Source organism: Mastomys coucha, unplaced genomic scaffold (genome assembly GCF_008632895.1).
Source record: "Mastomys coucha isolate ucsf_1 unplaced genomic scaffold, UCSF_Mcou_1 pScaffold21, whole genome shotgun sequence".
Taxonomy (NCBI): domain Eukaryota; kingdom Metazoa; phylum Chordata; class Mammalia; order Rodentia; family Muridae; genus Mastomys; species Mastomys coucha.
In genome coordinates this window covers 56,457,167-56,482,324 of record NW_022196904.1, presented here as the reverse complement: position 1 = coordinate 56,482,324, position 25,158 = coordinate 56,457,167, and the positions used below count along the sequence as shown (strand labels likewise).

At 48.2% G+C, this 25,158-nt stretch overlaps 1 protein-coding gene and 2 long non-coding RNA genes across 6 annotated transcripts in view; 1 reads left to right on the top strand and 2 right to left on the bottom strand.

The window, feature by feature from the left end:
- The window catches only part of Lrrk1 (leucine rich repeat kinase 1), a 134,131-nt gene that overhangs the window by 95,020 nt on the left and 13,953 nt on the right, over positions 1–25,158 (top strand). For all 4 annotated transcript variants that reach the window (XM_031386922.1, XM_031386920.1, XM_031386919.1 and 1 more), the window contains exons 16-29: positions 294–458; positions 1,049–1,221; positions 2,234–2,354; positions 2,728–2,887; positions 4,451–4,727; positions 8,277–8,448; positions 10,929–11,092; positions 11,525–11,664; positions 13,609–13,858; positions 14,339–14,505; positions 18,469–18,666; positions 20,163–20,440; positions 22,290–22,484; positions 23,440–23,591. In XM_031386922.1, the coding sequence (XP_031242782.1) occupies positions 294–458; positions 1,049–1,221; positions 2,234–2,354; positions 2,728–2,887; positions 4,451–4,727; positions 8,277–8,448; positions 10,929–11,092; positions 11,525–11,664; positions 13,609–13,858; positions 14,339–14,505; positions 18,469–18,666; positions 20,163–20,440; positions 22,290–22,484; positions 23,440–23,591 (2,612 nt within the window). The remainder of the gene's footprint in view (positions 1–293; positions 459–1,048; positions 1,222–2,233; positions 2,355–2,727; positions 2,888–4,450; positions 4,728–8,276; positions 8,449–10,928; positions 11,093–11,524; positions 11,665–13,608; positions 13,859–14,338; positions 14,506–18,468; positions 18,667–20,162; positions 20,441–22,289; positions 22,485–23,439; positions 23,592–25,158) is intronic.
- On the bottom strand, positions 7,788–10,546 carry LOC116102355. Its single transcript, XR_004123093.1, has 3 exons — positions 9,394–10,546; positions 9,036–9,172; positions 7,788–8,460 (listed from the first exon to the last, which is right to left on the bottom strand). It is a non-coding gene; the product is annotated as an uncharacterized LOC116102355 (long non-coding RNA).
- LOC116102354 lies at positions 10,812–11,970 on the bottom strand. Its single transcript, XR_004123092.1, has 2 exons — positions 11,878–11,970; positions 10,812–11,545 (listed from the first exon to the last, which is right to left on the bottom strand). It is a non-coding gene; the product is annotated as an uncharacterized LOC116102354 (long non-coding RNA).

Here is a 25,158-nt window from a genome sequence, read left to right as displayed (position 1 = left end):
TCCTGCAACCAGATGTCTTCCAACTGTGGGGAGCCTAAGATAACCAACAGACCATGATCTCCTCAGATCCCCTGCTCTGTTAGCTTCCAATAGAAGCCCCCCTAACGTCTACCTTTGTGCTATTGGGCAGGTTTCCCTGGCCAGGATTGTTAATTCCTAAGACACACTGGAGTCTGTCAATTCTCCATGGCCATGTCTTTTCCAGATGCATTCCAAGTTGTACATTTTATTGCGGTTTCCTTGCCCCCTTTGGTCACTCAAATGCCCCCTTCTGTGCCTTGTTGCTCAAGTAGGTTGAATCCGTGGAGTTCAACGTCTGGGACATCGGGGGCCCAGCCAGCATGGCCACGGTCAATCAGTGCTTCTTCACAGACAAGGCCCTGTATGTGGTGGTCTGGAACCTGGCACTGGGGGAAGAAGCTGTTGCCAACCTCCAGTTCTGGCTACTCAACATCGAGGTGAGGAGCCACCCCCTTTGCCTTCTAGTGTTCAGGTCCCAGCATCCCACAGTTCTGTGGTCTCAAGTGTTGTGTGGATTATGACAAAGGGACCACGCAAGGAAAAGCCACTCTTCTTGTTGAAGGGCTCCCCCAGAGGATCTGATGTCATCCAACTGTGGGGAGCCTAAGATAACCTTGGTTCTTGGTTGATTTTTTTAAATCAGAGGCCTCCTGGGCCCAAAGGCCCAGTGTGCTTGTCATTTTCTTATTTACCTTAAACCCAATAACCCTATGTGTGCAAGGCAGACAGCACTCCTTCTCAATGTAAAGGTGCCATTGGCCTGACACAAGCCCCTCCCTTAGGTAGACAGAAGGACCAGGCATCCCTATCCGTGGGCCAAACACAGAACCGTTGCATGGAGCAGATCAGTTCATAAGAGTTCATACCCCTCAGTTCATAATGGACCCATGATGTTAGAGTCCACAGGATGGTGGCCAAGCATGGACCACTAGCATCCAAGGTTGGCACACTTGCACACTAAGGAAACTGTTTTCCATTCTTTATCCAGGGAAAAGATACAGGGCTTAGTTTTGGGGTTCTGTTTCAGGCCAAGGCCCCAAATGCCGTTGTGCTGGTAGTTGGGACACACCTGGACCTAATCGAAGCTAAGTTCCGAGTGGAGAGGATAGCAACACTTCGTGCCTACGTGCTGGCACTCTGCCGCTCGCCAGCGGGGTCCAGAGCTACAGGCTTCCCAGACATCACTTTCAAACACCTGCAGTGAGTATCGACCACCCTTCTCACTTGCCACTGCAAGATGGGATCACTGAGATCCCAGCCTGCCTGGGATCTGTCATGGGGATGAGCCAGGCTCCTCTGAACAGAAGATAGCACCCTGGGCAGGGGATGACCAATTAGATGATTAGAGAAACAGGGTCTCCAGACTTCTATAACTGTCCTTTCCTGGGCTCTCCCCTCCCATCAGGGCCAGTGCCAAGAGCACACAGCTTCCATGGGACAAAGACACATAAACTAGTCCACGGTCCTTTCAGATCAAGGACCAACATCCCACCCAGTCCTCGCTTGGCTCTCACTAGATCAGAGAGCAGCTGCTGAGTCTGAAAGAAGCTACAGAGTATGTAGTGGGGTGGGCCGGTGCTGAGGAGACTAGCCACCCTGGGGGTGTCACTCAATTGACATCTTCTCAGTAGCCACCATGTTGCCAGGGCAGTGATGCTCAGACCTTGAGTCTGAGGCTCAGTAATGGAAGTGAGAATCCCTGAACAGACTAAACTTGTGTTGCTGCAGCAATTCTAGGATTCCTTCACTCTGGGTGTGATGACATGAGTGCTTGTACATGGGTCAGGATGGCCTGTCAGCCTGACTCAGAATGAAGCACCAGGATTTGGTGGGGGGGGGGGGACTCCTAGTACTCCCCTAAGAAAGACTTGGAAGGGTCTTTAATAGCAGAAGTGCTGGCTGGTTCATAGTCACAACCTCAACATCTATATCTTGTTCCAAGCTGGCACCCTTGGGAGACCCAGTACCTCTGGGCCTTCCCCTTGCTCTGTGAACTCAGCCTATTGGGAAGACAGACCCAAGGGGCATGTTGTAGGACATCCAGCATGGGGCTGTGTGCAGAGAAAGGCCTGCAAAGCCTTCCTATTCTCTCTTTCAATGACTTCTCAAGCCTTATCGCCATTTGGGACAAATCTCCAGGGAAACAAAGGGCTTATGTGCCCGTAAGCAAAGAGGTGGTATGTCGATTAAGCCCCAGTGTTTGCACACACAGTGAGATCTCCTGCAAGAATCTTGAAGGGCAAGAAGGGCTGCGGCAACTGATCTTCCATGTCACATGCAACATGAAGGATGTGGGCAGCACTATCGGCTGTCAAAAACTCGCTGGCAGACTGGTGAGCGTCCCCGCATCTGGTCAGGTCAGAGGCTCCTTCCTACTTCCCACTATTGGGATCCATGCTTCCAACCCCTTTTGCAATAAGGCATATGGGTATGTTTAAGGTCAGTAGTTCCAGGTGGGAGCAGGGAAGGATCACTGGCTGTCACAATAGTCCTGGCATCACTAGATTTGTTATTACCCTGTGTGCTTGTCCCCCAACCGAGGTGGAGCAAAACCATGCTCAGAGATATGTTTGTAGTTCTAATGCTGTAAAGACATGTCCTCTCTGGTCCTAGGACCATATGGTGGGACAATGGTAGGGAGTGTTGGGGCAGGCAACATGCACTCCTGGCACCTGAGAGGCCCATCTTTGCCCCACCTACACCCAGATCCCCAGGAGCTACATAAGCCTACAGGAGGCCGTGCTGGCTGAGCAACAGCGCCGCAGTCTGGGCGATCAAGTACAGTATCTGACGGACAGGCAGCTGGAGCAGCTGGTGGAGCAGACACCTGGCAACGATATCAAAGACTATGAGGACCTGCAGTCTGGTAGGCCAGGAGTGGGTACTCAGGAAACATGGGTATGGGGGACCGGAAGGCTGGTGGGCAGTGGGGTAAGACACCTTCGAGGCTCCTGTACACCCAGGGAACATGGGTATGGGGGACCGGAAGGCTAGTGGGCAGTGGGGTGAGACACCTTCGAGGCTCCTGTACATTACATCTCCACCTGGACCCTCAGCACAGCAGGTTTACACGACAGCACTGAATACCTCCTGGTGTCTGCCTGCCTACGTGCTGCCTCCCCGCACTTCTCCTTACTGCCACCCCCTGCCTCCACCATCCCTCCATCTGCCCCTTTTCCCTTGGACAGAGAACATGGCAGCTACTCTGCAGAAAATGCACACAAGAACAAATCAAACTGGTCACCACCCTCCAGGACCTTGGTCCAGTCTAAACAATTACAACCAGTTCTTATTGTTCATGGGAGTTAGCATCTAAAATGTCACAATGGCTACATCATTGGTAGATACAGACCATTGCTCCTGGAGGAAGATCAGGTTAGGTTTTTCCCTGCTTCTGGTCACACTGTAATCAATGAAGCAGTCAATAACCTTGTTTCACATATACCTCTGTTCTGGTTTCCTTTCATTTGTTGTGATAAAATACCCTGACCACAGCAACTTAGAGGAGGAGAGGGTTTACTTGGCTCACAATTCCAGGTTCCAGTCCATCACTGAGAATAAGTCAAAGAAGAAATCCTGGGAGTTCGTCACATCACATCCACAGTCGAGAGGAAAGAGAAACAAAGGGGCTCCTGCTGGCTGATTGCTCAGTTTCTGGCTAGCTTTCTTCTTTTTTTTATATACTCTTCAGGATTCCCTGTCTAGGGCATGGTGCCACCTACAATGGGCTATGTCAATTAATAATCAAGGCAGCCCCCCACAGATGCCCAGAGGATAAACTCATCTAGATCATTCCTCAGTTGAGACTTCTAGGTGATTCTAAGTTGTATCAAGTTAACAAGAACTAGCCAACACATATACCTTATTTAACTATTTAACAGGTATTACTGAATTATTAGCTCATGCAGTGGCCTTGATATAGTTTCTGCCTCAACACTGTTTATCTAATGCCATATTTTTCTCTAGAAATCACATCCCTGTATATAGAAACACTAGGCAACCTTTTAGCCCTGTTTTGGAGGGTCATTTTAGACAGCAAAAATCACCCCAGATAACATGGCAATGAATAGACCATAGAAGGGACTCTTGGGATGAGAGCTCAGTTAGGAACACGTACACAGGAACATTTTTCACGCAGCTCAGCAAGCGCCTACACAGAACTGTGAAAGCGCCTCAAGGGTTGATTTAGGAGGATCATGAGTAAATTTCATCAAGTGCTGAAATTTCCAGAGACTTAGTCTGAGGACAAAAATTACTTGTAGTTGCTTGGCCATCAACTCAGGATACTGGCGAGAGTCACTGCATGTTACCAGGCTCCAGCTGCCCACCCTGTCTGATGGGCTTGGCGTGCCAGAAGTATTGGTTTCTTCCTGAGTCCCCTTTGGTCCCTATGTGGTTCTGACACAGCTTCCTCCCTCCCTCTCTGCAGCCATCAGCTTCCTCATAGAAACTGGAGCCCTGCTGCACTTTCCAGACACGAGCCATGGCCTAAGGAACCTCTACTTCCTGGATCCCATCTGGCTCTCTGAATGCCTGCAGAGGATCTTTAACATCAAGGGCTCACGGTCAGTGGCAAAGAATGGGGTGATCCGAGCGGAGGACCTCAGGATGCTGCTGGTCGGGACAGGCTTCACACAGCAGACCGAGGAGCAATACTTCCAGTTCCTCGCCAAGTTCGAGATTGCCCTCCCTGTTGCCAATGACAGGTAAGCCCACAGCCCAGGCTATGCTGAAGGAAGGAATGGGGTCTGTGGATACTGATGGCCTCACTAAGATTTCCAGCCACCACCAAGATAACTAGCTCCTGGGGATGTCCAGTTGCCCAGTGTAGGATAGCAGGAGGGTAGACACAGAGGCCCCACTTTGATGACCCCAAATCTGATGTCATGGGCTACTCTTGAGGCAGCTGGAAGAAATCCACTTAGGAAAATATGCAAGAGGAGTTCTTGTTAGGGCAGATCTATGATCAGATCTCCTTGATTGTACAATGAATGAGAACAAGCTATGACATGGACACACATGTCAGTTATACAGCCTCAGAATACACTTTCAAATCATTAAAGGCACTGAGGGTAGCTAGCTTGACAGGCTCAGGCCTGGGCCCCCACAGTGCCACTTCCTGGAAGTCTGGCGTAACATTTGGAAGCATGGCCAAGTCCCCTGCTTTCCCTCTCTGCTGACACATCTCACTGGGCATTTCATCCACACTGCCCCAAAAATGTCCCTAACATGTGCTTTTTACTCTACCCCTCCACTATGTGGCCCTGTCTTCTGCTTATCCTGAAAGCATCCATAGCCTCTCCCCTGTATCCAGGTTTCAGGTTCTACAAGGTTCATTTACCAATGACCAGCTGCAGTGTGAAAAGATGGAGTAGAAAAATGCTATAAACAATTCCTTCATTTTAAATGCTATCCCATCCCCCGTAACATAAAGAAATTCTTCACCATCCTGCTCTGACCTGCATGGAAAATAAGTCATCCTTTTTTTGAGTGTATCCATGCCGTATAACCTTGCCAAGTAGCCACCTTGGTTATAAACTTAGTTGTTCTGATATGGGCTTTGCTCACATTTGATCCCTAAAGCACGAAGGTACTTATGTTGGAAAATGATGGCAACATGTTGTTATAATTGTTCTATTGTTGTTTTACTATAGAGTGGCTCTTGTTATTCAGGCAATGTAGTAGTTCAAATAGGTTTGATCCCCATAGACTCATCTGTTTGAATGCTTGGCCCACGGAGAGTGACACTATTAGAAGGTGTGGCCTTGTTAGAATAGGTGTGGCCTTATTGGAGGAAATGTGTCACTAGGGGGGTGAGCTTTGAGATCCTATGCATAAGCAATTCTCAGGATGGAAGAGCAGTCCTCTCCTAGCTGCCTTCAGATCAATCACAAGATGTAGAACTCAGCTCTTCCAGCACCATGCCTCCTTGGACACTGCCATGCTTACCCCCCATGGTGATAATGGACTGAACCTCTGAACCTGGAACCCAGTCCCAATTAAATGTTGTCCTTAGAAGAGTTGACTTGGTCATGGTGTCTCTTCACAGCAATGGAAACCCTAAGACTGGTAATATTTTCTTTCTTAAAGCACACTTTGTCTGATTTTAAAATAACCACACACCAGCTTTTGAAGGCCTTTTAGCTTTTAATTTCAACTTGCCCTTTTCCCCAAATTATTTTATTATCAATTTATCTGGGTACTTCTATTACAACAAATATCTTATTGACTGTGAATTATCTAACCCAATGATCTCTGGCTTAAATAGGAATGCCTAGTTCATTTACATTTAGTGTGATTAGTTTTTTGTTGTTTTGGGTTTTGTTTTTTGTTTTGGTTTTGGTTTTGGTTTTTTGTTTGTTTGTTTGGTTGGTTGGTTGGTTGGTTTTTTGAGACAAGGTTTCTCTGTGCAGCCCTTGCTTTCCTGGAACTCACTCTGTAGACCAGGCTGACTTCGAACTCAGAAATCTGCCTGCCTCTGCCTCCCAAGTGCTGGGATTAAAGGTGTGTGCCACCACTGCCTGGTGGTGTGATTAGTTTTATAGTTGGGTTCCAGTCTAGTAGCTTCTCATTTGTTTTATATTTATAGCATTCAGTTTGTTCCTTGGTTCCTTTTGTTCTACCTTCTTCTGGGTTAATCACTTTTTCAGTCTTTTTATTCATCTTATCTGTTCTTGATGGCTCCCGTGGTTCCACTAGGTGCTAGAATATCCATCCTTAGTAGTGTCTTCTCACATTCCTCTTCCCAACATCACCCACATCACTCTATGTCAGCACACATCTTCCTGGACATCACAACTGCCAATGCCCCAAACTCTGAAGTGGGGACCCCTGAGAGGGCTGAGGAGGCACAGGGCACCAGAGGTCTGGTGACTACACAGTCTCCAGAAGATGTCCTGGCTCATGTCATTCACTTCCTGGATTTGATGCCCATGAGGCAGCAGCTAGTGTCCAAAATCCATAGTCCTTTGTGATATATCTGGCTCTATAGCAGACTCTAATGCCAGAGCCCTACAATACCACCAGAAGCTTCTGGGAAACTGGGCTGCTCCCTGGAGCCATTCTAGAGATTCTGTTGGTGTAATCTGGACATCCATAGAGACATCCCTGGTTGGCACTTGGCTGTGGGGGTTGGGGAGGGGTCTCAAGACCTTCTTGCTCCCATTGTATGAGGCCATGAGTAGAGTCCTAAAGAGAAACCTCAAAAAGGAATTCAAGGTCTGCGATTTCTAGGGGATACAATCTCATGGAAGACTTTTTTGACCCTGTAGCTTGTGGAATATTTCTGCTCCTTCTTCGGCATTCCCTGAGCCTTAGGTACAGGAGGTGTGTTGTAGATGGATCATTTGCAGCTAGGCAACCTACAATCAGTTGTCTCTGCATTTTGACCAATTATGATAATAGTCTCTGTCAGCTGCAAAAGAAGCTTCTCTGATGAGGGGTGAGAGCTACACTGATCTGTGAGTATAAGGATGTGTTTTAGAATGCAGTTAGGAAATTTTCTGGTCTCCATGGGTCCTATACATAAAGCATACAGAGATACATGCAGGCAAAACAGCTATATGCATCATCATCATCATAATAATAATGTTTAAAGAGGAAAGAATCCAGCCACTGTATCTCCAGGATACCCTGAGCCTGCTCTGTGCCTACCCCTCAGCTCACAGCTTATAGCACATAGTGAATGTCACTTTCCAGATGCGTTTGTAGGGAGGGACTTCCCAGCTGTCAGCTCTTTAAAATGACAATGGACAAGCACACCTAGGTCACGCAGTGATGCAATGTTTTAATGATAATCATGTGTGCTTGTGTTCCCATAAAACATTTGTTTTCTGCGAAGTCTCCAAGTTCTAAGTTTTAAGGCAGTTGTGTTGTTTTAATTAGCCAAGGACAATAAACAGCTTCGAAGACCAACGACAGTTACCCTGACCCCAGTATCTGCGTTGTCCTCAAAGCTGTGCAGCTGTATTTGGTTTTCTTCCACCAACCAAAGTCGATGTTAAGTGATTTCACAACCACGACCCAGTTTTCCGAGAAGCAACTTCGATGGCTGCGTCTGGCATTTTTATGCCTTTACATCTTCCCTCCACATCTTCCCTCCACATCGGTCTAGTGTTTGGAACTCTATAGGGAGGGCCTCTGGCAAGCTGAGCCTTGTCAGCTGGTACCGTCCCATAGTACAGCATCTGCAGGGACCAGGGTCCTGTAGCAGATCTCAGGCCATGATAATCAACCTCTTCCCTTATATGTTTCAGCTACCTACTACCACACCTCCTTCCATCCAAACCTGGGCTGGACACCCACAGCATGCGGCACCCAATGGCTAACACCATCCAGCGGGTATTTAAGATGAGCTTCGTGCCTGTTGGCTTCTGGCAAAGGTTCATAGCACGGATGCTGATCAGCTTGGCTGAGATGGACCTGCAGGTAGCATGGTTTCTGAAAGGAGAAGGCATAGGGGTGGGAGAGCTTCTTTAAGCACACTGTTGGGGGAAGACTACATCCTCTGTGCTAGTGAGACCTAACTGAAGGTTGCTCTCCTGCAGAGATGTAACTGATATAAGGTCAGGGAGCAAATGTAGCATGAATCCATTGTTCTGGGCTGGGAATGCCAAGTTTTTACCCATCTTTCTTAGACTACTCCCTCCTCAAGTTATGGTTCCAAATGTTAGCCATTTCCAAGTCACTATGGAGCTTGTTTTAGCAGAAGCAGGGTTCCCCACCTCCCAACGAAGCCACCATGGTTTTGGTGCAGTAGTTATGAGCTGGACCAAGAACTAATGTTTAAAATCACATCCCAGCACTGTGACTTTATGGTCTTGCTATCCTGGGAATGCACTTTGACTCACCCAAGAGGAATCCATAATTGACACGGCCCTTCCCAAGTCACCCAAATTTAAAAGCTTGGTTATAAGCACCCGTACAGAAGGACAATGTAAGGACAGCGTACAGGAGTTGGTTCTCTCAGTTCATCTCGTGGGCCCCAGGGATTGAACTCAGCTTATCAGGCTTACCGGTAAGCATCTGTACTAAGCCATTTCACTGGAGCATCTAAGGATTGGAGTTAGATGTGCATCCCATGCCCAGTCTGCATCACTCGGGCTTTGTAAAGCTCCCTGGTGATACCACTCTGCAGCCAAGCTTAGAACCACTATTGGAAAAAAACAAACAAACAAACAACAAAAAAAAAAACACCTTGCTTTGGTCAAAATGAAGAGCCAGCCCAAGGCTTGTGTTTTGTGGGTCCAGCCAGAGAGAGGGCCAAGCTGTCAGTCAACAGTAACTTCATGCAAGACAGTCACACAGAAGTAATGTTTGCCTAGAGCAGTAGTTCTCAAAGTGGGGTTCACAGATCAGCAAAATTGACCTCACCTGAGATCCTGTGAGAGATGCTCACAGCCCCAGCTCCAGATTTCCCACCTCAGGAACTTCAGGATGGAGTCCTGCTATGTCGTTAATAATACCTCCAGGGGCTCGTGCCACATGCTACAGTTTGTGAGTCCCTGGTGTGGGCTCCTACTGTTTAAGGGTTGAATCTTTTTGACATTGATCTCTGCTTGAGCTTGCTTTTGCCACCCTCTAATTAGAGCACCATTATTGAATTATAACTTCTTGGCTCATTAAAGATGGTCTTTGATCGTCCCATTTTATGGGAGGAAAAATAAACATAAGAGGCTGAAAAATCAATCAAAACCGTTGCAGCCTGTGTTGAGATGGCAGAGGCTGGGGCGGGGGGTTGTCTCTTTATGATGTCAAAATGGTTCACTGTCTAACGGAGTGTGTGCTGGCGCTGCCTCTCCTAGGGTTCCCTCTGTCCTCTGCCCTCCCTTTGAACCACATCCTGCTGTGTTCTAAGTGGGAGGTCACTATGCCCCCCACGCACACACATTGTGGTAAGGCGGGAGGGGGGCACAAGGGTGGGCTGGGTGGGAGCACTAACAGCAGGTCTGGCTGAGTAATCAATGCAGAATGAAATCCTGTTAACCTTCCGATGGGAGAGAAGGGAGAAGGGAGAAAAGTTCAGTCTCAGATTCATCAAAGAGATGCAAATTCGCACAGCAAGTCTCTTGTTTGTTGATCTGTCACACCAACAAAGAACCCATCAGAGAGGCCTAGCCCCGTGGGCAGTGGATGTGATAATAGTCTCTTCCTTTTCAAACCTCCCTATGCATCCAGAGCCTTAAAACCGCCAAGCCCTAAACCAGGCATCCCACTGCTGAATCTGCACTGAAACTTTCATGTGTTTTTCATGATCTTGGCACTGTATTTTGAAGGGACTGGAAGGGCCCACCTAGTAGAAAGGAAAGGTTTAAGAAGTCACTATCATAGCCTTAGGGAAATGAATTTTAAGTGAGTTTTTAATGGTATGGGAACCATGAGCTTTTCAAAATATACCTTGTCTACTAGAGCCTGGGGCATAGTGGGCAAGCATATACCACTGAGCTATTATCCCTAAGCCAAAGAGCATGCAGAATGAGATACACAATCCGAATATTTTTTTTCTTACATATATGTGTGTAATAAGAACACTCCCAGACTCATACCTACTCATACCTTCCTGCTGGGTGTTAAATTGTTGGTTGCTTATTTTCTCTGCTATATTTTTCTGTCCGTCCACATTATCTAATATAAACGTTCACTTGTGAAGCCAGGGAGGAAAGTCTTCAGAGAAGAACAGCCTATTTGTAATCACTAGGAAAATCTGTTCCCAGGGTACCCTGGAGACCCTTCCACACCATGTGGCCTTTGACTTGGCAGCCGGGAAGAGCAGCAGGCGTGGGAGGCACGGGTGGGAAAGATGTAGCGATTTATCAAGATGGGGCCAGGCCGGCTTGCTCAGAGTTCCTCACAAGGCCAGCGAGGAGTCCAGAATTCTTAAACAGGGTCCTTTCTCTCCCGTCTTTCAGCTTTTTGAAAACAAGAAGAATACGAAAAGCAGGAACCGGAAAGTCACCATTTACAGTTTTACAGGGAACCAGAGAAACCGCTGCAGCACATTCAGAGTCCGAAGAAATCAGACCATCTACTGGCAGGAAGGGCTGCTGGTCACTTTCGATGGAGGCTACCTCAGGTGGGAACATTGGGGAGCCCCCTGCTAGGTCAGCATGGTCCCCAAGCAGCAGTCTTGTGAGAGCCCTGACTTAGTGCCCTTCACGCTTGGAGTCCAGAGTTCTGCAACTGAGGAAGGCTTATCACGGTATTTTGCTCGAAATAGAGATCCTCCCTGGGAATGTCCCGCTGGCCCCATCTTCCTACCCTCCCCCAACTCCTTCTTCAGGATAGACTGAGGGAAGCTGTAGTCCAGGCTTTAAGTTCACTCTGGTTGGGGAGTAGGGACAGGGACAAGTTAGATCATAAACAGGTATATAAACAGGAGAGCCACCCCAATATCCTGCAGGGCACACCGACCCTTAGGGTCTCTGGGGATTAAGTCCATCCTTGGAAGTAGGAAAATTGCTCCCAGGTTCTTGACACAGGGCTCCTTTTCATTTCCGGGTTACAGTGTGGAATCCTCAGACGTGAACTGGAAAAAGAAAAAAAGCGGGGGAATTAAAATCATCTGCCAGTCAGAAATGAGAGACTTCTCAGCAATGGCTTTCATCACAGACCATGTCAATTCCCTGATCGACCAGTGGTTCCCTGGTAAGAGACTATTTTGGAACCAAGCCTTTGATCATGCTTACATAAACATATGTATGTATGTATGTATGTATATAGATGTATGTGTGTATATCATATGTGTATATATACATACAGATGTGTGTGTATATATGTATATATACATATGCATATATATATATACATGCACACATATACATATATATGTCATATGTGTATATGGATACATATGACTACCTCTTTGAGAAAGTGAAGTTGCCACCAGGATTCAGCCCTTCGCTGAGAGTCCTGTTCCAGGCTAGGGTGGAAGGTCCTGTAGGATTAAGTGTGACACAGGGAATGTGTCACAGAACAGAACTAGTTAGGTCTCCTGGATGCCTACAGTATATGGGGGAGGGATTCTCTGCATTCCAATGTGGCCCATTAACATTGTTAGTGTGATTCATACATGTTTTATATAAGTTGAAATCAATGGGCTTGATGTCAAGGGGACCCAAATGTGGAGGACTATCCCTGGTGTAGGGTCATGGAGGGAGGTAGGCCGAACTGCAGTGCCAGTTCCTCCTTCCCTGTGTGCCCCCACCTGTCCTGGTGGAGAGCAAGCCACCCACACAGCCCTTCTCAGACTCTTTGAATTCATTTCCCTACTGACAACTGACCCAAAGAAAATACTTTTTGAAGCCACCCCTCTGGGGCCTCTGTTTGTTTTGCTACTGGGGTGGACAGAGAGCAGACAGCAGGGGGGAGTCTTGTGGGGCAGCAGCAGGAAGGCAGCTGTGGGGAGGAGCCCAGAGTGAGTGCTAGTCCTTGCAGCCTCTAGAAACCAGCGTAAAGGGAGGATTCTGGATGGTGTGTCTGTCACACAGGCCTCTTTCCTGCCTTAGAGCCTTACATCCCGGGGGACAATGGGAAGGTGCTTAAGGATGCCCCTGGATACATACTGCAGACATGGAGGCTGGCTCCCTTGCATATTGCTTCGAAGAGTGACCAATGTGTAAAGTGGCTCAGGAAGGGGGTTCTCAGAGAAAACTCAGGGTGACTAGAGGGCTCTTGGCCAGCCAGTGGGACTCCCAAGCCCTGTATCAGCTCTCCAGCCTCTTGGTAGCTCCCTACCAGCCCATGCTCCGCCTCAGTAGCTGCTAGGGATTTGGTAGATAAGCCAAGTTGCCAGTAATCTGAGAAGAAACTCAGCTAAGCATTTGAGACAAGATGCCCTAGAGCCAGCAGCCAAGAGTCTCTCCCTGTGGATGTCAGATGCACCCAGGAAATCTATGAATCCACACTGTCCTGTACAAAGCAGGTCATTGTCTTGCCCCACGGTACTTTCATGGGTGTTTCTTAGTACCTCCTAGTGAGAGGGACCCAGAAAAGATGTACAGGGGAACCCACATCAAGTGTCCAGCTTTCCCATGCTCTTTTGTACTCATTATCCCCTGCATTTAACTCCCCTAGAGCACACCAGCAGGCCCTCCATTTCTAACTTGTACTAACTGTGGTTAGAGTGATGGACTCGGGCTCAGATTCAGCCACAGCCACTGAGGCAAAGTTCCCACCACTCTTGCTTGCCTTCCTCTTCCAGCCTTCCATGGACTGCAGGCAACTTTTACTCAGTCTAGGCCATGGGGTAACCCCTCTGTGGTGAGCCCTTTGGGATCAACAGTTTTCCTATCCAGAATGTCACCAGAAGGCAAGGACAGATGGTATATGCTGTAACCCCAGCATTTGGGAAGCTGAGGCCAGAGAATCTTTAGTTTGAGACCGGCCTCGTCTATATAGACAAACCCTGCCTTAAAATCAAAACCAAAGCAATAAGGCACCCCAGAGTAGTACTGGATTTCTGGCTCCCTTGGGCCCAGGGAGGAGCAGATAGAATCTCTGATATAAAGCCAGCCAGGCTCAGAGTTCTAGGGTATTGCTCAGAACACCCACAGCCAGTTCCCAGGAGCTGTCTCCTCTGTTCCCATTTAGCCCTGACAGCCACAGAAAGTGACGGGACTCCACTGATGGAGCAGTACGTACCCTGCCCTGTCTGTGAAGCATCCTGGGCCCAGCATGCAGATCCAAACGAGAGGTCAGAGAGTGTGCAGTACTTCGATATGGAAGACTGTGTGCTCACAGCCATCGAACGGGACTTCATCTCCTGCCCTAGACATCCAGACCTCCCAGTGCCACTTCAGGAGCTTGTACCAGAGCTGTTCATGACTGACTTCCCAGCCAGGTATGCTCCATGGTCCCTCCCAGGACAGGAGGCAAGCTGTGCATCTCTCCTACCAGTTCATTGCTCAGTGCCATAACCATAGAGTGGCAGTAACTGTTCTAACCATTCCTTCCTGCCAAGTCTGAGGTGACTTAGATTCCCGCATCCTAAGCTTCCTGAAAGAAATTGGACCAATGGCTTTCCACTGGAGTCCACCACAGGCCCTGCTGCACTTGGCTCACAAAGCCACAGGGACACCTTCTCTTTCTGCCCTTCTGTGTTAGCACTCCTTTCCGTGTCCCTGGGATACATCCACCATACAGGGGAGAACACTGAGATTGCCCAGGCTGTACAGGTTGACCCCCTGGCATATGACAGATCCAGACTTAGCCTCACAAGTAGCTTTGAACAGTTATTCTCCCAGAGGGAAAACTAGCAACCGAGTCTAGGACATGCCCTTCCTGAGGCTGGAGGCTAACCCCTTCACCGTGTGTGCTGTAGGCTCTTCCTGGAGAACAGCAGGCTGGAGCACACAGAGGGTGAGAACAACATCCTGGGCCAAGGTGGCAGTGGCACAGTCATCTACCAGGCCCGGTACCAGGGCCAGCCTGTGGCTGTGAAGAGGTTCCATATCAAGAAGTTCAAGAATTCTGCTAATGCCCCAGCAGGTAATGGGGTCATAGCCAGCACTTTTTTCTTCAGATACATGAACTCTTTTGTGCCTGAACTCCAGGCCACCTTAGGGATGACAGAGGTCACATGTGCACGTGGGGCAGGAGGTGAGGAGAATGTGGGGGGCTGGTATAGCTGGCACAGCTCTGCTTTGTACATGGCCTGGCAGGTTGGGAAGTACAAGCTGGAGATCCAAGTCAAGCGAGGCCTCAGTATCACTACCTGTCTAGACAGACATGGGTGTTAGCAGAGGCCACTCCTGCTATCTCTATCTGCCTTGTGCCTGCCAAAGCCCTGGCCCACATGGAAGGGCAATCTGATGTGGTAGAAGCCACCTGGAACCTCTCGGTTTTCCACCTGTCTACTTTGTTCCCAGAAACAACAACTGTGAGACTTCTCATACATGAGTAAACGCTTAGGCCAATAGCTGCGGCTCTCTTCCCTGACTAGCTCATATCTCAATAATATCCCAATAGTCGAGTTTATTCTAGTCTATGTTCTTCCAGAGGTGTTAGTTGCCTCTCCTTCAGTGTTCTAGGATGAATCTCCTACATCTGACTATTTCCCAGAATCTCAATCTCTCCCTCTCTCTCCTTCTCTCTCCTTCTCTCTCCTTCTCTCTCTCTCTCTCTCTCTCTCTCTCTCTCTCTCTCTCTCTCTCTCTGGTGTGTGTGTGTGTGTATGTGCGCACCAGAATTCTTACCTTACCTCCTATTTCCTGCCTTAGCTCATTGGCCATAGGCTTTTTTATTGACAGGTGATGCTTCCATTCAGTACAAGAGATTCTCTCTACAGTCTGATATCAGGCCGACTCCTCATCTGCAGGGCTCTATGTCCTATGCAAGCAGAAAGCTGTATAATGAAAGACAAGAGAATGAGGCAAACTTTGTAACTAGATATTTGGGATATTCCCTCTCCACTACCCCCTCCACAGCCTCCACCTCACCAAGAAAGCCAGGAGGCAGCACACTCAGACCGGCATAGCAAATGCAGTCTAATAGCTTCCCAGTGGGAGGGACCTTCGGTACTGCAGTTAAGCCATTCCTGTTGCTACCACAGGATACCCCATGCTGGGGAATTGCTAAACAAAGGAAGTTGTTTGGCTCAAGGTTGTGGTGAGAGCCCAGAGCTTACTGCTGGAGGATCTCCATACTGTATCATCCCAGAAGGCAGAGTGAGAGAGTGGGGGCACCAGAGGCCTAGAAGGGAACTGTATTTACTTTTCTAACAAACCCACCCCTGTGATAACTAACTCAGCCTTGAAAAGACTACACTAAGTTTACCACATGTGAATATTGAGGGATTGGTGGGGAGACAGGTTCTAACCATAGCACCGCGTGGTGCTCAGCCCAGGCCTCCTCACTCCAGCCAGCGGAACTGCCTCTTGTTCAGAATAGGTCACACTAAGATCACAACGCCAATGTATGTTCTTTGGTAGAAAAAGTAGAATCATAGAAACCGGAAAGAAAGAAACCAACTTGCAATTCATTGAGGAGAATATTGGTTTCTGCACTGATCTAACAGACTTGCTCGACAAACCTCAGGCTGGTAAAAGTCCCCCAGAAATCCTGGACTTAACACAGACTATTAGAATTCAATGGTGTTTCATACCCAGCAGTGCCCGTTAGAAAAATACCCTCCGCAGTGGTAATAAAGAGCACCTGGAATTGTGTGGTTAACTAGGGTACCTTGAGTCCCAACTGGGTAATTTGACTAGTGGAGCATCCAGTGCACATGTGCTGAGCCACAGCCAAGAGCTGAGAAGCCAACCCCACAAAGGTCATGAATAAGTCTACAGAGGTTACAGCAGGCTTCCTCCAGGGTTTCACACAGGCCTGCCTAGGAAGTGGAAGAGGCCTGTGGGCTCAGGAAGCCTGCACATGGCAGAGGTACCCTTGCTGGCCTGAGAAAAGACAGTGCACTCACTAACTGGGGTGGAGATTAGAATCTTATCAACCCTGTAATAAAAAAAATAAATAAATAAAGTTTTAATGGGTTAAAGAGCCAGCATGAGAATGGACCTTTCCCTTAGCAGCCGAATGGCCAGACCACTCATGCCCTGCACAGCCTGTGAGCTGATCACTAAGGCAACAGGCCCCAACTTTAAAATCTGTGGGGAAGGAATAGAAATGGGAAAGAAAACAGTCCGGACTCAGCGCTACCCTGCCTAGTGGCTTCAGAGACAGATGATCCTGTGCCAACTGGCTACAGCCAGGGTGCTGTCCTGAGCCTCCAGAGTCTCCTGCAGACCAGCCTGCATGAGGTGCATGAATGTCAAGGGTGCTGGAAGTGACAGCATGGCTGGAAATCACTCATCCCTGTGGTAGACCTTTCTTCTCTACTGTGACTATCACAGGCCCTCAGCCGTGGACAGATGTCTCACCTGCTGATGATAATGAAGGTAGCTTTCACCTTCACTAGTCCCCACCACTTGATAAAGAATAAGGTAATTGGCAGTGACCCTGAGGGTGGAGGAGAAGGGGACTAACTGCATTCCAGATAGTTTCTGGGTCAGGCTTTGAACAAGATAATGGGATACAAACAGAATGAAGTCACTGGTACCTCCAAGTGAGGGGCAGCTGTGGCTGACAGCTGTAAGGCCATTCTCTAAGCCATGAGGTTGGAGCCCTGTGGCAGTCCTCCCTTGAGGGAGCCGGAGGGAACCCAGGGAGTGTCCAGCAACTGTCACAAATGACAAAGCCACATTAATTCTTGAGAAAGGAAGAGGCTCTGTGTTGTCCTTTGCAGCTGGGAGATACTACTCAACTGCAGTAGCCCAAGGACCTCCCTTTGGGATCCTTGAACACAGCACAGAAAAGAATTTCAGAGCGAGTCACAGTGAAGCACAGTTAGCAAAGTCGTCTCTTGACAGAGACAGAGACAGTGCACATTGTGGATGTAAGTGAGGCCATCAGAGGGAAGAAGAGACATCTTTAAAGAAAGGATTTAGCACCCACCTAAGACGTGAGTGTGGCCACTCAGGAGAGTCAGTGCTTAAGTGCCTTAGAGTGTGAATGTGCATGTGTGCGTGCATGCATGTGTGCAGGGGCGTGTGTGTGTGTGTGTGTGTGTAATTTTGTACCTGAAATTAATAACCAGGCTCAAAAATCAAACAATATTTAATAATTAAGTACAAAACTATGATCTAGCTCACCTGTTTCTGCCATCTTAAAGACTCCCTCTTGACAAGGAAATTGCTGGGTTTTACTGGGTAGTTGTTGAGGGCTGGTGTGGAGAGAGGATACTGAGGTAGGTAAACTCTAAGGTCTCCCTCCATCTATCCCAGGCAAGCATAGTTCTTTTCTTGACTTGAGCACTCCTTTTACAAGTGCAGCTTAGAGAAGGGACTGGCATCCCTGAAGGCACTCTGGCATCCCTGAAGGCACTCTGGGTAGGTCTGTCAGGTATGGTGATGTTTCTTTGGTTCCCAGTGGGGGAGGGGAGAGGTAATCAGATGCTGGATAAGGAGTTTCTTCCCTACTGCTATCCCCTTAATTTTCCCTGACTTTCTATCCTGTCTTAGTCTCAGCCCCACAATACCAGCCTTTAAGGCCAAATCCTGGGCATCAGTATTATATAATCCTTCATAGAGTGTGTACTTTTTTTTTTCAAGACAGGATTTCTCTGTGTAGCCCTGGCTGTCCTGGAACTCACTCTGTAGACCAGACTGTCCTCGAACTCAGAAATCTGCCTGCCTCTGCCTCCCAAGTGCTGGGATTAAAGGCATGTGCCACCACTGCACGGCGCCAGTGTGTACTTTCAAATATAAATCCATCTTACATGACCCAAATCCCTGTAATGCAGAGCTAAGTATGGCAGGCCCCCTGTGTCCTGTGACCCTTAGTAGGCAACCTACCAGGCCTAGACCTGGGTCCACCTTGCCTTAGGTCCAGCAGGAAGGCCATGCCCTGCACCTGCTGTTCCTCCTAGATTGCTAGTGACCTTGCTTTGTCCTGCAGACACCATGCTGAGGCACCTGAGAGCCATGGATGCCATGAAGAACTTCTCAGATTTCCGTCAAGAGGCCAGCATGCTGCACGCCTTGCAGCACCCCTGCATCGTGTCTCTCATCGGCATCAGTATCCACCCGCTCTGCTTCGCCCTGGAGCTTGCCCCACTGGGCAGCCTCAACACCGTGCTGTCTGAGAATGCCAAAGGTACCACACTGTGAGAACACTCCACAGGGGCCACGCCTGCAGCCTGCCCCTGGGAGGCCAGCAGAGCCCTAGTGCCTTCCTCTTATCTTACATGGCTCTCTTGCTCGAAAAAAACAAAGCTGTGGGTGGTTTTGTTGAGCCAAGGGTCTTGAGACGGTACCGTTGGCCCAAGAGACAGCAGCTGGTACCTTAAGTCCCAGCTGCATCACTAAGTCCCCCTGTAGCCACATCTACACACTGAGCACCTGTTAAGATCGAACTTAGGATCCCTTCTGCCGAATCTATTCCTCAAATAAACTTGAAGGGAACTCTGAAGAAACGGGTAACTATCCCCAAACTGATGCCAGAAGTAGGGAGGTGGCTGCCTTCTCTAAGAACTGCTATCAAACCAGTCACTTCTCAACCTCAGCAAAAATGGAAAATATTTATGCAGTGTCTGTATCTTTAGTTTACACTTGACCGAAGGATGAAGTTGGCCGAAGATGAGTGCCAGAAGGCTTGAATCCTTTTATGAAAGCACATGCAAGCCCCACACATGGCTTACCATGAAAGGATCCCTAAGAGCGAGCATTTCTATCCTAAATGCATACCACTTCACTTAAAGCTGTTCTCTGTCCCCTCTGGCATGAAGAAGAGCATGAGTGTATCTGGGGCATTTAGAGTAGTAGGGGATGTGTTCGTCACTGTGTCACTGTGACAAAATGCCAGAGACAAAAAACTTACAAGAAGAAAAGGTTTGTTCTAGCTCATGGCTTTAGAGATTTCAGTCCACCATCAGTTGCCTTTGATCTTTGGGCCCGTCGTTTCTGGTACTTTATGATGGAGTCATATGACAGAAAAGATTGGCCATGTCATATCAACTAGGAGGTTGAGGGGGAGGGGGTACAGTGTTAGAGTCCGAATGGCTCCTTCAAAGGCATGTTTCTGATGACCTCACTTCCTTCCGTGAAGCCTGTCTTAGGGTTTCTATTGCTAAAACACCATAACCAAAGTAGTATGGGAAGGAAAGGGTTTATTTCAGCTTCTAGCTTGTGATACATCATCTTATGGAAGCCAAGGCAGGAATCTAGAAACAGGAAGTGATGCAGAGGCCATGGAGGAACACTGCTTGTGGGCTTGCTCAGCCTATTCTCCTATACAACCCAGGACCACCTGCCTAAAGTGGGCTGGGCCTTGCCCCATCAATCATCAATCTAGAAAATGTACCACAGGCTTGCCCACAGGGCAGGGGTAAGGAGGATCATTTTCTCAGATGAGGTTCTCTCCTCCAAACTGACTCTAGCTTGTGTCAAGTTGACATAAAACTAGTCAGCACAAGACCCCACCTCTTAAAGGTCCCATCTCCTCCCATTAGTACCATATAAACCAACCCTGTGACCCCATCCAAACCAAAGTAGGGGAGGCAGGGGAAGAATGAAAGACAGGGTCTAGAATGTTAATTTGATTCCATCTTAAAGTTGATAGATTTGAACATAAATACTGCTTTCTTCCCAAAGAGTCTTCCTTTATGCCCCTGGGACACATGCTCACCCAAAAAATAGCCTACCAGATTGCCGCAGGCCTGGCCTACCTGCACAAGAAGAACATCATCTTCTGTGACCTCAAGTCGGACAACATCCTGGTGTGGTCGCTGAGCGTCAAGGAGCACATCAACATCAAACTGTCAGACTACGGCATCTCAAGGCAGTCCTTTCACGAGGGGGCCCTGGGTGTGGAGGGCACCCCAGGGTACCAGGCTCCAGAGATCAGGCCTCGCATCGTGTATGACGAGAAGGTATCATCTGCCTGTCCCCACTGTCATCCCCAAGCCCAGCCACGCAATGAGGAGCCCAGGACCAATGAGAAGCCAGACAGGCAGTCCTGGGGCTCAGGGCTCACCTTCTCCAGGTGTTTTCCTCTTTCAGTGAGGGGGATTCTGGCTCTGACCTGAAGGTACTGGGGCCCTGTCTGCCTGTTTGTTAACAGATTGACCTCTGTACTTAGCTTTAGAACTATTTTTTTTTTTTTAGAGAGAGAGAGAGAGAGAGAGAGAGAGAGAGAGAGAGAGAGAGAGAGAGAGAGAGAGCGCACACGCGCGCACACATACACATATATACAGGTATTGTCTGTCCATCCACCTTAGTATCTTCCTTGGTCACTCTCCACCTTATGTTTTGAAGCAGGCTCTCTCACTGAACCTGGAACTAGCTCAACGATTGACTAGACTTATTGGTCAATGAGTCTCAGTTGTGTCCTCCTGTCCCCACCTCCTGCCGCTCCTGGCTTTTATATAGGTGCTGGGGATCCGAATATAGATATTCACACTTTCGTAGCAAGCACCTTACCCATTGAGCCATCTCTCCAGCCACAGCTTCAGACATAGCCACAAGAGTCCAGGATAGAAGTGTACCTGCACCTAGATCTCAACTATCACATTTCAGGCACTGACTGGGGTCTGAAGACCACCTTGCAGGGATACAGAATAAAGGTGATAGAAGTTCTGGGTACCACAGGGTGCTGGTTAAGTGCCAAGCTGGAGGAGTGTGAGTGCTGAGGAAATGAATGTGGCTTCCCAGGCAGCTGCCAAGCCAGCTGTAGCTGGGACAGGGGCTGAGTCCAGGCACCCGCTCGGTAGATGCACGTCATACCAGCCTGTTCAGTCACCTCCCCCTTGTCTCTAACTTATCTTTACTATACTTATTTATTTATGCATTTATTTAGGGAGCACCTGTTTGTAGAATTCAGCAGACAACTTGCAGGAGTTAGTTCTTTCCTTCTACAATGTAGGCTCCGGGGATCGAACGTAGATCATTGGGCTTAGCGGCAAGTGTCTTTACCAGCCAAGTCACTGTGTCACCTGCTCTGTGGTTTCTTATGGCTGTATTATTTCCAGATGGGTCACAGACCTGGAGAATGCCCTAAGCTTGCATGGGATACCTTGGCAGCTGTGGCTGTTGTCACATTAAAAACTGCTGCCCCAGGCTGGAGAGATGGCTCAGAGGTTGAGAGCACTGACTGCTCTTCCACAGGTCCTGAGTTTAATTCCCAGCAACCACATGGTGGCTCCCAACCATCTGTAATGGGATCCGATGCCCTCCTCTGGCATGCAGGCAGAACACTATGTACATAATAAATCAATCTTTAAAGAAAAAAAAAAAAACCCTACCTGCTGACTCCATCTCAGGCATTCTCTTATGAAAGATGTTCTCTGACTTATGTGAGGTCTGCACAACTCCTTCCTTGCTGGGTTTTTTTAACAATTAAAATGGGAAAACACATGAGACACTCCCATCATTATGAATTCCTTATATAACCCTCTGGGGTTTTGGCTATAGAGCCCTTAGTTGGCACCTAGTAGTTAACAATTTCTGTGTGTATGGCTATCCTATAAATAGACAAATGGATGGATGGAAGGATACATAAATAATACAGATAGAATAAAGGATAAATGGATGGGAAGATAGTGGTCAGAGGACTGTCTGGATGTTTGGACAGATCAGTTATGTAGATGAAGTTGGTAGATGGACTGGGGAGAGCCCAGTTTCTCAGTTGTGCCCTCCCGTTCCTTCCTCCTCCTCAGGGCCAGCTTTCTAAGGTGGCTGAGTCCAGGCAGGAGACCTAACTTGCCTCACCTTCCTACCCAGGTAGATATGTTCTCCTATGGCATGGTGCTGTATGAGCTGCTATCAGGACAGCGTCCTGCACTGGGCCACCACCAACTTCAGATTGTCAAGAAGTTGTCTAAGGGCATCCGACCAGTTCTGGGGCAGCCGGAGGAAGTGCAGTTCCATCGACTCCAGGCACTCATGATGGAGTGCTGGGACACAAAGCCAGAGAAGGTACACCGAACAGACTGGAGCCTGGCCCGTCTTCTGTTGGTGGTAGGGGCTGTGGAACTCCAGTGCATGGTGTGTGCATGCTCATCCCATCCCCTCACTAAGGACTGCTGGGCATCTCTTCCAGAGGGAGCTTTGATTACTCTGATGTGTCTAATCTTTGTGTGTGTGTGTGTGTGTGTGTGTGTGTGTGTCTGTCTGTCTGTCTGCCCATCCGTAGGAAAGTTACCTTTCTCTTTCTCTACAACATGTGTATGTAGGACCAGAAATATTTCAAATTTTGGAGTTTTTCAGATTTTTAGAATATTTACATGTTAGTTGAATATACCCAATCCAAATATCCAAACTCTAATATGCTCTGAAATCTGGAACTTTTTGAGTTTTACTCAATTTACATATCAAATGCATTGTGGTAATATAGTCCCCACGCAAAAACATAGGGGAAGGTATATCTCTTTGAAAGATTTGTTCATGAGAAGCAGGGCCTGTATTATATTTTTAAAGGTAGCCCTTGTTTGTTGGAAGAGGCCCCTAATGTCAAGTTTAGCACTTGTCCATCAAATCAGATAATTAATGCATTATGAATAGAATTTGAGAAAGATCCCTTACAAAAGTTTATGACCCTGGACTTAAGATAGGACACAAGGTAGGCCTTTGACGCCAGACCAGACCAACTGAGCCTGTTACTGTAGCTATGATGACCCAAAGGCTATAAAGGGCTGGCTTTATTTATTTATTTATTCATTTATTCATTTATTTATTCATTCATTCATTTATTTTTAGAGCATGTGTGTGTGTTGTGTGTGTTGGGGGGGGTTGGGGAGTTGTTCTGAAGCCTTTTCAGTCTGGTGTTAAGCTAATCCCAAGTAGGAGGATTCACACATACCCCTGGCTTGTGCCAGGTGGCCCTGGATGGGAGACCACACAGCTATGCTCACTAGAGACCTCTCTCCTGCAGCGCCCCCTGGCCCTGTCTGTGGTGAGCCAGATGAAAGACCCAACCTTCGCCACCTTCATGTACATGCTGCCCTGTGGGAAGCAGTCGGCCTTCTTCTCATCCCAGGGCCAGGAGTATACTGTGGTATTCTGGGATGGGAAGGAGGAATCCAGGTAATCTTTCCTCTGTCCTTCCCTGTGCACTGGGAACAGAAATCACAGACATTAGATGATGCTGAAGGTGGAAGGGTGAGCAGCCAATGGGGTACGGTAAGAAAGCCAATGGACCAGAGCCAGAGGGAGGCAGGGGACCAGAGCAGAAGGGTCGCTCTGTAATAGCTGGCCACGAGCAGTCCCTTCTGGTTTCAGCTCTTTTTCATAGTGAAGTGGCAGGAAGGAAATGAGAATAGGGGAATAAGATATCTGAGAAGGCAAAAGAAGGTCCAAAATGGCCACCATAATCTGGGGAGCCAGGATGCCTGCAGGGAAATACGGAGACCCACTGTAAGCTACAAAGAAACCCACCAGCCTATGTGACTTCTGCTCACTCCAACTCCTAGACTGAAGATGGCTGAAAACCTGACTATTTCACCAGGAAGAGGAGAGGGAACAGGACATGAGGGTCTTTCAATGGGGCATTTAGAGAGAAGAGCCGTAGGACCTGAGACCATAAAGTAGGGAGAATACACAATGGCCCTAGAAGGTCCCCAGCTAGATATGACCCAAGGTAGAGTGAGCTGAAGATCCAGGAAAGGGTTGAGGCAGTTGACGGTCAGCATTGTATGGCCCAGCAAGCAGTCAGTAACAGAAGGCAAAAGGTCTGCTGTAGTGTGTAGGGAAGACCCACTGGGAGGAAAAAAAGAATTCCTGAGACCCAGAGGCAGGCCATGGAAAGGAGAGTAGCAAGAGATGGAATCTCCATGGAATGAAGGTCTTGTGTGATGGCCTGTAGGGTTGTCCAGTGCATGCTACCCTTCCTGCCCCCGACACAAACTAGAGCTTTGCAAGTTAGTGCAGTCTTCAGATGGTCCCAGTGGAGAGCATTTACAGGCCTTACAGCCAGGGGTGAGGGGCTTAGACTTGATTAGGGTGGGATCAGAAGAATGGATTCTGATGTTTGCATGGATCTTATGCTCTTAAACTGTCAGTGGGCAGCTATGGACAGAGGGGAAAATAAATTCACATTTCTAATTCTTTCCATTGAAGAGGACCAAAGGAATGTCATTGGCACCCTAGGATCTAGACATGGTCTCTAAGTACCAAGGAGAAGAAGGGTTTATCAAATGGCTGCTTCCAGGGTTGGGCCTGGAACATTTGACACAAGAGAAGCAAGGAAGCAGGTTGAGGCTTCTGGGAGCATCTTATTGGGACTCCAGAGCCAACCTGGCCTATGGATGCTGGGACAGACCCTCTTTTACCCACTTGAGGATGTTTGCTTTCCCCTTTGTCTCAGACATGAGCAGGATACTGGTGAGAGTTGGACCTGGGAAAAAATGATCTTTCCCAGTAGGAAAAGAGGGTCCTTAAAAACTCTCCCACCAATACAAAGAAGGGAGAGTGAGTGGGAGCTTCTACCTGGGCATACAGAGCAGGGAACCTGGAGAGAGAGAGTTCAGATCCCCAGACTGATCCATGGAAGAAGAAAGGAAAGGAGGCAGGAAAACCAGGGCAACATGACGCCACTGTGACTAGACTCTGGTCTTTTCTCCGTAATTTTTCTTTATCTTTTTTTTTTTTTTTT